Genomic DNA, 13,579 nt, shown 5'->3' with positions numbered 1-13,579 from the left:
TACGTGTGTGTGTGTGTGTATTTTTATATATATTTCTATCATAAGTATCTATAAGAAGCATGAACATCCAGAGGAAACTGTAAGGAATAAATTAAAATTTAGAGTATTTAAAACTAGAGTATCCAGTGTTCATATCCACAAGGAAAAGGGGGCCTTGGGAACTCTGTTTTCTTACTTTCCCATTGTATGCTAAAAAAACACAGGATGATTAGGAATTTGAAGACATTGTAGCCTATTGTATAAACACTGGTTTGGGTTTCTTCCTCTTGGAGTTATAAATATAAATTTAACCTTAGCTCAGTTGCAATAAATAAATAAATATATCTGTCCAAATAGGTGCTTGTTTTGGAGGCCAGGACTGTTTTATCAACTCTACTCCATTTACAGGCTTTTCCAAGACAGGCTGGATAATCCCTGTCCCTTCTCCTCTCTGAGCCCCAGAGCAGAGCTGGAGCTGTGTTTGCAGATGCTGATTTGGCCCAGCACTGGCAGCAGTGGGGGGCTGACCTGCCAGCGTTACAGCTCTTGAATTATCCACTCCATAAATGGAAAATCAATTTGCTTCTGGGATTGGGCATGTTTTCGGAGTTGTTAGAGGCTGTGTTTTTGTTTAGACTCACAACCACATGCAGGCTGGAAAGCAAATGTGTTTGGGGCCGTTCTGCAGCGCAGAAAGGAGCTGGTGTGGATGGGGCTGTGCACTGGGGCTGCTCTCTGAGATCCCTTTCTCACTCTCCAAGGCACAGTGGCAGTATCCCAATCACATCTCTAAAGTTTCAGGGATTCCTGAATTTTAGCTGGGAAAACTTCAGAAGATTTCTGGTTAGTGTAGAAACTTCCCTCTCTAACATTAAAGTGAATGCAGGACGGCTCCCTGATGTACTGGTGCAAGAGCCCAAACAGATGGGGTTAATACAGCCCTTTGTTATCCTGCCTGACCCACTTGTCAGCCCTTGAGCTCCTATAAATGCACGTAGAGGGGCCAGACTTAAAATAAATCCGAGGCATTTGGCAAACAGCAGCTAATTGAAGGGCACATGCTGCCCATCATGTGCTGGGGAGGAGAAGCCTGGGGCAAAGGCTTAAAAACGAGCTCAGAGATTCCCGTTCTCGGAACTGGCTGTGTGGGACTCTGTAAATATTTACACAGCACCTCTAAAATCCAAGCTGTTTCCAAGGTGGTGGTGAAGTGGTTTGGCCTGGGGCAGCTCCTGGCAGATGCCCAGGAGAGGAGGCAGCAGGAAGGCTGGGTATGCTGCAGCTGCGCTTCCCTCCTGTCTGGATAAACAGGAGGCAGTGAGGGGGGTCCTGCCTCAATGCATGCGCAGAATGGGTTAAAATAGGGAGGTTTCATGGTAACAGTTTTAGTTTTGCTGGCTCTTTGCTGGGCTGAAGCCTGCAGCAGAGCAGTGAATGAGACTTCTCTCCCTGGGCTTTCATTTGTTCATAAGTTGCACATATTCTGACATGGTTGCGTCTGTGATTTTTTTCCTACCCTTTAAAAAAAAAACAAAACAACAAAACAAAGAGTGTTATTTAAGCAGTGGCACTTTCGGGACTTTTTGTAAACATCTGAAGTTTTATAAACAACGTGTTTTTCTTTCCACAATACAATGCCTGTCCCACAATGGCATTCCCACAAAACACTGTGGGATGAAGGGATTCATTTTATGACTTTTAAAAACTTGTTTAAATCACTGCTGCCAGGAGGGGAAGGGAGAGCAGCTCTGGGTCCCTCTGTACCTCTAAAGCAGATCCATGCCTCTCTGCCTAGGCTGGGGTCAAGCTGCTGTCACCTACCTTTCCTTGACAGAAAATTTCCATGTGAAACAAAGGCCATTTATACTTTGATTTCCCCTGTTTGTCCCAGGACATATGAGCTGTTTTTTCTTGGCTTTCTCTAATCTCAAATCCAACCCCAATCCTTAAGAAATTAAGCTGGCTGGGGAAAGAAAGAGAAAAGAACTGATTCATCTTCCTTCCCATCCTGCTCCTCTTCCTTTACTGGGTGCTTGCTGCTCAGCTGCTGAGTTTTGAATACTTTGCTGCATATCTTGTGGCTATCAAGGTCAGCCTGAAGGAGGAGGGGACTCATTGTCATTCAAATAGCTACGAACTGTAACACAGATAAGGCCAGAGCAGAGCCAGGAGGCTGATTCAATACAAAGAGACTCTGTCCACAGGTCGATGCTCTGCCCTTTCCAAAATTTCACCCTCATGCTCCTCAGTGTGCAAATATCAGAGTAGAGCTTAAAACCAGGGCTGCTGTTTCAAGGGCTCTGATCTGATCAGAAGTTCTGGGATAGGGAGGGAAAAGCAGAGAAATCACGTTGGGAGGAATGAAAAAAGAAAAAATCTGACCATTTTTCTTTCTTTTTTTGTCTGTGTGTCTCTAGGTTGCAAACTTCTCTCCATGGCTTAAATGGACATTGGAGCATGTCTCTCTGATGGAATGTACAACCCCAGATGATCCAATTCTTCAGGAATTAAATTCCAAGGAAAATAATACAATCCTTTCTGCAATTTGCTTGTTTTAATGTATGGCTTGCTCTCACACACAGAACCTGAGTTTTAATTTCTGTATGCAGAAAGACAAGGGTCTGCCTTCAGTAAACCCTCACCAGGAGAGGTTTAGCCACAGGACACAGAGAGGTGGAAGGAACTTGGAAGCACTGTGAGAAGGTGAAAGGAAATACCCATTTTGTCCTTTTTTAAGCCCATCTGGGGAAGATGAAGCTTCTCCCTTATGGCTGGAAGTAGTGGAGTCCATCAGTTCAGCCTGGGGCTGGGGTGGTGACTGGCAGGGACCTGCTGCAGCTTTTCCTTTTTGCCTTAAGTTGGACCCTGTGCTGCTCTCAGCCACAACCCCAGGGGCAAAGATGGTTGTGGTGAGGAGGAGGAATGTGAAAGTGTTCACCTTCGCCTTCCTGCTGATCACAGTGACATCCTTCCTGCTCAACTACACTCACCAGGTGACCTCCACCACCTGGGACCCCCGACATCTCATGGTGCAGTTCTCAGAGCACGTCCAGAAGCTCTTCAAGTACCCCAGGAGACCCTGCAGCTGCCACACATGCATTTCCGAGCTGGGACATTCCCTCTGGTTTGACCAGAGATTCAACTCAACTATGCAACCTTTCCTGACCTCACACAATGCCTTGATCCCAGAAGACAGCTACAGGTGGTGGCTGGTAAGTGGGGATGTGGGTACAGCCCAGGCTTTGGGGGGCACTGGTGGTGTTAGGCTTCCAGGGGTGCCAGGCACATAAAAAGAGATGTTTTCTGCCCAAAGCATTTGCTGAGAAGTTGGAGGTGGAAAGAGTGGGTGTTTGTGCTGCTGTTCAGCTCAGAGGGGCTTGGAGTGCACGTTCACTTGCCGCAAGCTAGAGAAATCCCTGATAGAGTTAGGTGGTGGATCCAGAATTTGCAAATGTCAACTCCGCCATTTTCTCCCTTCTCTTCCAAAGACCAGGCTTTGTAACCCCTGTTTCTGCTTCACATGGGCTTTTTGCCATTCATCAAGGTGGACAATCAAACTAATTGTGAAGTGTGTGATTCCCCCAGGGGCTCTCCCTACCATAAGATGTGTAAATAATTAGCAGGATTAAATGGGAAATTATTTATTCCATGCCTATGAAAGCATTGTCTGTTGTGGCTGATGGTGTAAAACAGATCCAGAAAGCTCATGAGTGGCTGTGGGTCACTGGGAAGGAACAGCCCCAGGTGTATCCTTGAGCAGGGTGGTCCAGCTACCCCTTGAAGCCTGATCCAAGCATCATGAAAATGAGCAGATGCCTTGTTCATAAAGCACAGAAAGGAAAAAGATCCATCCTGTTGTTTTGCTTAACCAAAGCCCCTTTTATGTTCTCTTGAAACAAGACATCAGTTGTTTGATTTACTCCTGGCTGTGCTGCTGAAGTGCAGGTTCTGCTGCAGCAACCTCAGTGAAATCAAGTTTCTTTGCACTTGTTTTCCCCCTCTTCTGGGAAAATAGTCCCCTGTGCCTTTCTCTGAACCCACAGCAGCCTGCAACTTGGTGTCCTGCAGCAAGCACAACCCTTGCTGTGGAACTCTGGGATTCCAGGCTTCCCTGGCATCCTGAGGGGAGGCACCCACTATTGCAGTGGGGACATTTGGGTTTGGAGGGGATGTCAGTTGCTGTGGGAATAAGGCTGTATCAGATTTATCACTTCTCACTCCACTGGCTGTTGCATTTAGTGCTGAAAAACAAATGCCACTGAACTCTGCCACCTTTAATTGTTGTGTAAATGATGTCATTGCTTTATGATGAATCCCTCCTTTTTGCAATGAGTCTCAAGTACTCCAGGTGCTCTATCTTTTCACTGCCCTTGGCCATTACTTTGATTTTCCATTGATTGTGGTTTTCCTTGCAGTTTCCAGGCACTTTTCCTTCTGGTCCCCATGTTTACTGTCTGGGCTTTGCTGGGGCATTAGGCAGGGAAGGTGGCAAGATCAGGTCCTTGTCCTTGCCCTGGATTGAGGTTTCACCAGGGAGCTGGGCCGATCTGACCTCTGGCAGTTTTCAAAGGAGTGGACATAGCCCAGATTGAGCTCAGTAATGGGAGGATGAGGTTACTCATGGACACCATGAGCAAAGGCACTTTGCATTCTGCACTCAGAACTCACTGATTGAAGCATGAGGTTTGACTGCATTCTCTCTTAGGAAAAAAAAATTAAAAAAAGAAAAAGCTTGGGACTCAGTACAGAAGTCTGAATATGTGGTGCTCCTTCTTGTAGTGAAACAGGGGAAAAAAAGAAGCAGTGCTTCCTCAAATCACAGAATCAGTGAGGTTGGAAAGGACCTCTGAGATCATCGAGTCCAACCTGTGCCTGAACACCCCCTTGTCAACCAGACTAGGGTACCAAGAGCCACATCCAGTCTTTCCTTAAACACCTCCAGGGATGGTGACTTCACTGTCACAGACATCTTTTTTGAAAAATCCTTTCCTTAGGATTTTTCCTCCTGAGAATCTGAGAGGCCTCAGGAACAAAATGTAAATAATGGTTATCTGCTGCTGTGGAATGCAACAGGTGCATCTGTGATTGGTCTCATGTGGTTGTTCCTAATTAATAGCCAATTACAGTCATCTGGCTTGGGGTCTGTCTGAACCACAAGCCTTTATCACTTTTCTATTCTATTCTCAGCTAGCCTTCTGATGAAATCCTTTCTTCTATTCTTTTAGTATAGTTTTAATATAATATATATCATAAAATAATAAATCAAGCATTCTGAAACATGGAGTCAGATCCTCATCTCTTCCCTCATCCGAAGACCCCTGTGAACACAGTCACACTCCACCACCTCCCTGGGCAGCCCATCCAATGTCTGATCACCCCTTCTGTGAGGAAATTCCTCCAAATGTCCAACTTAAACCTTCCAACCATAGTTTTGGACTGTGTCCTCTCGTTGTGTTGACAGTTCCCTGGGAGAAGAGACTGACCCCCACCTGGCCACAGCTTCCTTTCAGGTGGTTGTAGAGAGTGACAAGGTCACTCCTGAGCCTCCTTTTCTCCAGATTGAGCACCCCCAGCTCCCTCAGCCTCAGTCACCTCATAGGACTTCTGCTCCAGACCCTTCAACAGCTTTGTTGCCTTTCCTGGGCTTGCTCCAGCACCTCAATGTCCTTCTTGGATTGGCCCAGAACTGGACACAGCACTCCAGGTGTGCCCTCACCAGTGTGTTAAAAGTTCAGCTCAACTTGAAACAGCTTTTTAAGAGCAAGTTTGTTTCTTTTTCAGCAAAATGTAAAAAGCAGATTTTTCAGAACAGCCAAAAGTCTCCCCTCCCCATCCCTAACAAAAGCTGCTCATTAATTTTCAGGGCTGTCTAACCATCTTTTAGTGTTTTCATTCTTTTATTATTCAGATCATGTTCAAAGGGAACACACCACTTCAGAATACAAAATCAAAGCAATTTTTTTCAGATGATAAAAATAAATCTTCTAAGATTCCTAGACTTTTTGAAACTTCAACCTGGATGTATGAAATATTCTCCTGTCCCCCATAACTGCATTGTGTATTGGAAGTTTTTACTCCCTGAAAGTTTTTGCCCTAATGTGTAGTAGATGAAGAAAGTGCCCTGACTCCTCTGAAAGATGGTTTTGGGTAAACCCCAGGCATGATGTGGCCTCACCTCCTCATTGCAGCTGATTCCTTATGTACATGTTGCTTTGGGTAAGCTTTTCCAAGAGTGCGTCATTTCTTCAGTAAATAATTCCCAGGTGCATCCTGAGGGCAACTCCCTTTTCGCTGTTCATTTTTAGGCTCATCTTCAAAGCAACTCTGAGATTTTGGCCAGTCTTTAAGAAAACATTGCTCATGGCCTTGTTTCACTCTTGTGTGCTCTGGCAACTCAGTAATTAGTGACTTTTTGCTATATTTGTACATAAAAATGAGGTATGAGGAAAGAGAATTGCTCTAACTTCTTTTTGGAGCGGGGTGGGGTGGGGTGATGACTGTGTGTTCACTCTCAGGAGCTGATTTCAGACAGTGGGGTGGTTTTGTTGAGCTGTAATTGAGGTTCTGAGATGCACTGGAGCTCTTTATTGCATGGCTGTGACTTCCCTGCCATGGGGAGGCCCATGTGATGTGCTGCCCTAAAAGCAGGCACAGCCCTTGCCTGTCCCCCAAACTCTGCCCTCCCTCCCCCTTAACCCTGTGCTGTGGATGTGAACAAGTTCTGCTCATCCCCGTAGTCCTGCAGCATTAGGATCCCTCCAGGACTAGGACAGTGAGGAGGATTTCAGAGTTAATGACCAATATTGGAGACAAAGAGAGATTTGGGACCAAAAAATGGGGTGGTTTCCCTTGCTTACAGCCCTTCCCATGGCTGCCAGGTGGCTTTATGTTTTATTTGGAGAATATATAGTTTGAACGCTTTCAGCCTGGTACGATGTGACCTTTAGAAGGAAATATTCCTGCCTGCTCTGAATAAAAGTGTTTGTTTATACTGGATTTGGTGCTGCCCCTTTGCAGGTGGGAAGGAGCAGGGGGAGAAGGTCAAGTGCCACCATCCCTGCAATGGGTCATCCTGCTGCTCCAGGGCTGTTCCAGAGAAGGCCCCTCAAAATGTTCCTGGCTTTCCTTTGTTCATGGAAACACGGGGAATGTTGTCAGGATTGTTCCCTGCTTCTCGTTTGCTTAAATACCCACAGCTGATAAACTGGCCCTTCATTATCAGGTAGCAAGTACTGACCCAGATTCTCCCAGGTAAGCCCGTGTAGCTGCTGTGACTTAAAGTTGGATTGGAATCCCCTACTCTCAGGGAGGATCTGGGCATTAATAACACTTCAGGCTGTGAACATTTCGTTAGAAATCCCTCCCTCCCTTTTCTCCCTCTCACCCTTCCTGTCTCCCGCCTCCTCCCTCTCTCCTCAGCCTTCTCTCGTCTGATGCTCAGGGACTGTGAGAGTGTTTTTGCAAGGTGGCACCTGATGTTACGTGATACATTCCTTACTGTTTATGCTTTCTTTCCCACCTCCCTGAGCTGGTTCACCTGCAAGCTTTCCATTGTTTACTATGACACAAGTGTTGAGGATGTTCTCACTAAATTTCTCATTAAATTTCACTAAATGTTCTCATTAAATCTCCTAATCCATATAAAAGGAAACATGGCAAGAATTACATGCTGTGACAAAGCACAGCATTTATTTATAGTTTTCTTGTTTTTTTCTAAGGGCTGGATACATTGTTCTTGGTGGTCAGAAAGTATAAAAAACAGGAGATCAGAACCTGCTGTTCTAAGCCCAAATGTTGAGGTTGATGGATTGAAGTTGTGATAAGTAAATTTAGGCTCAGAGTTTCCTGGCAATCTTCTCTGTAGCACATTGTTCATAAACTATCATGTTTTAAGAACTTTTATCTCGAGTCTTACAATGTTTCAGGGTTTTGCATTTTCTTTGGAAGAAAGCTCAGATCTTGGGGCCATGTCATTAGTGTATCAAAAAGAAAATATTAGTTTAAACTCATTATATTTGTGGAAAAAATGTAAAATATGGCTTGAAAATTTGCTTTCAGCTGGTGAACAAAGGGGCATCCCCACCCAACACGTGCTGGGGAAGTTGGGGCAGCTGCACTGATTTTTAAGGCAGCAGCAGAGCTGCTTGGCGCCTGAGTCATGCATTTTGAATGCTCTCTGAGGAAAATGTGTCCAAATACTTTGATCACCAGAAGTTTCCTTTGAATCTGGGATGCTGTCTGTGACACTTGGAAAGCAATACAGAGGGCTCAGCACTTTGAAGGCAGCATGCAGCTACCAGATCACTGCAGAAGGGGGTACCAAATCCCAAATCCAGGCCAGGCTACAGGCTCTGGTCCCAGTCCCACCCAGCCCCACCTGCAGTTGAGCTGCTTGGTTGTAAGTGTGACATTTAGACCAGATTTGGACAGATGGGAAGAACCTGACCCTGGGCCACCTCTCACTCTCAGTGGCAGCCCCCACATAAGCCCAGCTGGGCTGGAGCTGCTCCTCCTGTGGTGAGGACAGATGGATGTGGAGGTGGTCCAAACTCATAGGTCTCTCTCAGCACAAGGGTCAGAGTAGTGTAGGGGTGACCCATACCAACCATGGAAGTCAGAAATTGTACAACTCAGCATATTATTGTGTGATATTTACAGAATACATGCATGTATATATTTGAGAATGTAAATTTTTTGACTACACAGATCAATAAACAAAGCCCAGACTCTTGACAGTTCCCCTGTTCTTCCCCTTCAACTCTTAGATGCATAATAATTGAAGGACATTAAATATAACAAGAATAAAGCCATATTTTCCAGACCAAAGAGACATCTTTAAAATTTATGATTACCTTTTAGGCTCTCCTTGAGTCTGTAGAACAGAGATTACCTGGATTTGCCCCACCTGACTCTTGCTAGGATTAATCTTGCAGCTGGAAAGTATTGCATCAGTGTTAATGCCTCCGAAGTGCAGCAGTGAGACAAGAAGTAGCTGGGCAAAAGAGATTCTCGTTCTCATTTGCTCTTTATCTTTGAAAAACAGTTTAAAAAAATTAGAAAAGCCACAAAGCCCAGTATTGCTACCCCAGCTTGCCCCAGGCTGCCTGGCTGTGCTTTGGCAGGGCTGCCTCACCAGTGCTGGCTGCTGCCACAGCCACAGCTGTGCCTCTCTGTCCACCACAAGGGTTCTGCCTTGGACCATGCTCTGTCTGCATCTACATCACACCCATGATTGCAGGCTCATCTATTCCACCTGAGAATAATTTGGCATTCTGAAGTTGTGCTTAATACACTGCCAGACTTGGCTGTGGGTGCAGGATGCACTGCAGGAGAGCTTTCCTTGGAGGTTCTCCTGACTCCTTTGAAGCCCCAAGATAAGAAGGACATGGATGGAGCAAGTCCAGAGGAGGCCAGGAAGATAGCTGGAACACCTTTCTTGTAAAGACAGCCTGAGAGAATTGGAGTTTTTGTACCTGAAGAAGAAAAGGCTCTGGGGAAACTTCATTGCTGACTTTCAATATCTAAAGGGGCTACAGGAGAGCTGGACAGGGACTTTTCACAAGGGCATGTACTGATAGCACAATGTGGAATGGCTTTAAGCTGCAAGAGGACAGGTTTAAGATTCGTTATTAGGAAGAAATTCTTTCCTTTGAGGATGGTGAGGCACTGGCACAGGTTGCCCAAAGAAGTGGATGTCCCATCCCTGGTGGTTTTCAAGGCCAAGTTGGATAGGGCTTTGAGCAACCTGGTCTGGTGGGTAAATAAACATACCGAGCTTTACAACTTTTATAAAGTTGTGAGGTTTCTTCTTTTCTCCGCAAAACACCTGTCCCTGCCCAAGGTACAGGTATTGGAATGAGATGATTTTAAGGCCTCTTCTATCCCAAACCATTCTGAGATCCATGACTGTAGCTGTGTCCTCACCACTCCAAGCCATTATCTCTGAGCAGCCTTGGCTGAATTCACACTGCCTTTGCACCCCCTTAGCCAAGTTTTGGGTATTGCTGCTTGGTAGTGCTGTCAGTGTGCTGGTATTGAGAGCCCAGAGAAACCTCCTGAGAAGTTTAAAAAGCAGCAAATCCCTTGTTATCCTCAGTGGGATAGTGCACAGTGATGAGGAGGGAACAGCAGGCTCATCCTTGGAGGGCCATTCATGGCTGAGTAAAGGGAGTGCATGAACTTTGAGGGTTCTTTTTTCTTCCTTTTTTTTCTTTTTTTTTTTTTTTTTTTTTTTTTTTTTGCTTGCTTTTTTTAAAATGAGAAGATGCAAAACCAGCTAGTTCACTTCTGTGTGTGAAACGGGGAATTTCTAAGGCTGGGAAATGATTGAGGAAAATTCTCAATCTGAACTCCCAAATAAAGTTTTTATCAATCTAAGGTGGAGAGTTGACTCTCAAGTGACACACAAATATCTCATGGAGGGAAGCTGGACTGTTGAGTGACATTTTATATGTGGAACAAGATGGGTTAAAGATGCTTTATGATCTTGGACAAAAAGTTAAACTGCTTCTTTAGACACAAATATTACTTGCACAGACTTCTGAGAAAAGCAGCCACTTCACTCAGGACACAGGGGTCAAGTATTTCAGTGTAGTTAAGGCCACCTGTAGCAGCTATATCCATACTCATGTCCCTGTCACACATCCACAGCACCTGGAGGGAGAATGCTGTCCTGGCAGAGCCACATGGCACAGATGTGGTTCTGCCCTGCACAGCCTGGACAGACTTTCACTCTGTGATTTTGTTAATTTCCTTTTGGGAAAGGCCAGACTGGTGGGAGCCTGATAAGGAGGAGAAAAAAAAAAAAAAAAAAGAAAAGACAACAATACTTAAAAAAAATAGGACAAAAACTGGGTGTGGAAAAATAAACTATAATAGGTTTGTAATTGTAATGCTATTTTTCAATAAGCCTAGCAAACATTGTGCAATAAGGAACTGGCTGCTTGTTAAGAACATTTATAAGCTGAATATGCCTTGGAGTTAAATCAGCTTTTTTGCTTCCTCTTCTCTGTTCTGCTGAAACGTCAAAGAGTAACCACTGTTGATAGAAGATTAGGCGTGAAATGTATATTTCAAACATAAAATCATTGGGAAGTCAAAACAGAGCACTTGAAATGAGTTAAGGACAGATGTCTCATTGTATGGATGCTCAGCACACACTGCAATAAGGTCATCACCATATTTGAGGTCACTGAGGGAATTTCTAGCATTAGTAATGGTCTTTCCCATGGAATTTATGTACAACAGGGGGATTGTAGGACAGTGGTGTCCTGCTTTCAGGTTGGTGTTGGTTCCCATGTTTCAGCTTGGATGCAGTAGAGTTACTCTGGACAGAAGCATAAAAGAGTGGGGGATGCCTGAGCTGTGTAAATGGAGGTGCCTATCCAGGATGTTTCTTACTATCCTAATGCAGCAAAAATGCATCACTACTCCAGGTCTTTCCCTTTTCTGATGCTGTCAATCTGGACGAAAAGAAAATGTAACTTAAAAAGGGCACTCAGGTACTTGGAATTTTCTGGAAATTGCCTTCCTGTTTGTGGTGGTTTGACCAGGAAGGAGTGGGAATTCTGGGAAGCTGTGGTCAAACCAATGAAGGTTTTGGGTTTGAGACTGGCACCTGGTGTAGCCAGCGGGGTTTGGACACACCTCCGAGAATACACAGGGGTTAAAAAGCAGGGCACTGCCCTTGGCACTCTCTCTTGGGACGTCGCTTCGAAGAGGTCAGATCACCCTCCCCTGTCCAGCCTTGCTGCTGGGCGGGGGAGGGGCAGCCATGCGGTAGGCCCGGGGCCTGGACAGAGATGGGGGTGAGAAAGTTCTCAAGGATGGAAGGGTGGAGGAGCCCCAAGAGACATCGGGCAGTCATTCCCCCCCCCCCCGGAGGGAGAGAGAGGAGAGCTGGCGTCTGAATGTGATAGCAGCCAGCCCGGGAGGAGAAAGGGGGGGAAGAGTGCAGCCTGGCCGGCGGAGCAGCAGCACCTGTGGGAGTACCAGCATTCTGAGATAGACAGAGACTGAAAACTTTTAACCCTTTCTTTCATGATTGGGGCCTTGCAAAAATGCTAATCCTCCTCGAAGCTGAATAAGAAGGGAGATAAGAGATGAGATGAGACAAGGACCTGGCCCGAAGAACGTGGAGATGATTGAATGGGGAGAGATGATTTGGAGTGGCCTTTTGGCTGGACTTTTCTTGTGGCCATGGACTCAGTTGTTCCTGTGACACAGACTGCATTTAGGGGGAAGCAGTGGCTCAAAACCAGGAGGGTTCTTCATGAGGACCCCCCGGCCCCAGGGGGTTGGAAAAATATGGGGGGGACAGATGTCCCAAAGCAGAGACTGTGCCTTTTTGGAGTGAGACAAGGCATCCTTGAAAGACAACCCTAAAAGCAGCTCTGGCCATGCGTCAGTGGTGAGAGCACTGGGCATGGAAGGAAGATGTCACAAGCGGCAAAAGGACTTTTTCCGGGCGGTGCCGAAGTGACAGGGAAGCACACGAAGTTTCAGTGTGTTTCCAGGGGAAGCCTATGGAACAAGAAAGACTCCTTTCCTCTTCATGAACTGCAGTTTGAGTATACTAAAATGTGGGGCCAAGGCTGAGCAGTTGATGATTTAGGAGAATGTATCGGATTGGGAAAGTCAAGTAGTAGGGAGGGGGGAAAGTGGTTTTTGTAAGGTTTTCAATTTTTTTTTCTTTTCCTTATAGTCTTTCCCTATTTTCCTGTAGTTTAGGTAATAAAGTGTTTTTTATGTTTAAGTTGGAGCCTGTTTTGCTTATTCCTGGTCACATCTCACAGCAGACACCAGGGTGAGGCATTTTCATGGGGGGCACTGGCTCTGTGCCAGGCTCAAACCATGACACTGTTCTTGAATTTTCTCAGGCAAAATCGGTTCAAGAATAAAGTTTTGGTGGGTTTCCTTTTCATTTCTTAAAGGCATTTCAGAGTCAGCTCATCTTTACAGAGAAAGAGAGTGTATATCGTATTTGTAAATGTGTATTCAAATGACTGAAAATAAGTGCCTTTTTCAAAAAAGATTGTATTTTACTACATTATACACATGTACTGGACTCTGTGACATCTATGAAGTCTCAAATTATTTTGAAGGCTACAAGTTTTCTAACATTGTTTTTCTCATATTCAGAGTAAGATGAGGTTAGATTCTATTCATTAAGAACACACAGGAGTTTAGATATGTGGCCATGTGTTTGTTGGATCACACACAAATTTAGATGACCTTTTTTATATATATAATTGAGCTTTGCACTGAATAGTGACGTACATAGTCATAATTACAGTGCTTGTCTGGTCATCCTAATTACTTTGCATCCTAATCACCTTGTGCAGTCCATATATATGTATATAGATTAGGGAGGATTAGTGGGAAGGTTAAGTCTGTGTGTGCATTTCTTTGTCTTCTTTGTTCCAAGTTCTCAATGTCATCCTCCAGCTCTGAGCTCCAGAGACCTGTTGTTCATTTCAGTGCAAATAAGGTCCTGCAAAAACACAGAATTTAAACAAAAATTACAGTGCTGCACCTGTTAGTGTGAGAGAGGGAGAGAGCAGGACAAATTAACAGTTCCTGGTGCAGTCAAGGGAAACAC

At 45.1% G+C, this 13,579-nt stretch overlaps 1 protein-coding gene across 1 annotated transcript in view; it reads left to right on the top strand.

The window, feature by feature from the left end:
- ST3GAL1 (ST3 beta-galactoside alpha-2,3-sialyltransferase 1) overlaps positions 1-13,579 on the top strand; it is an 80,496-nt gene that overhangs the window by 50,169 nt on the left and 16,748 nt on the right. Inside the window, exon 2 of the mRNA XM_074557358.1 lies at positions 2,397-3,191. Coding sequence (XP_074413459.1) covers positions 2,880-3,191 — 312 coding nt within the window. The 5' untranslated portion in view covers positions 2,397-2,879. The remainder of the gene's footprint in view (positions 1-2,396; positions 3,192-13,579) is intronic.

Source organism: Zonotrichia albicollis, chromosome 1 (assembly GCF_047830755.1).
Source record: "Zonotrichia albicollis isolate bZonAlb1 chromosome 1, bZonAlb1.hap1, whole genome shotgun sequence".
NCBI lineage: Eukaryota > Metazoa > Chordata > Aves > Passeriformes > Passerellidae > Zonotrichia > Zonotrichia albicollis.
This window is presented reverse-complemented; position numbering and strand designations above follow the sequence as displayed.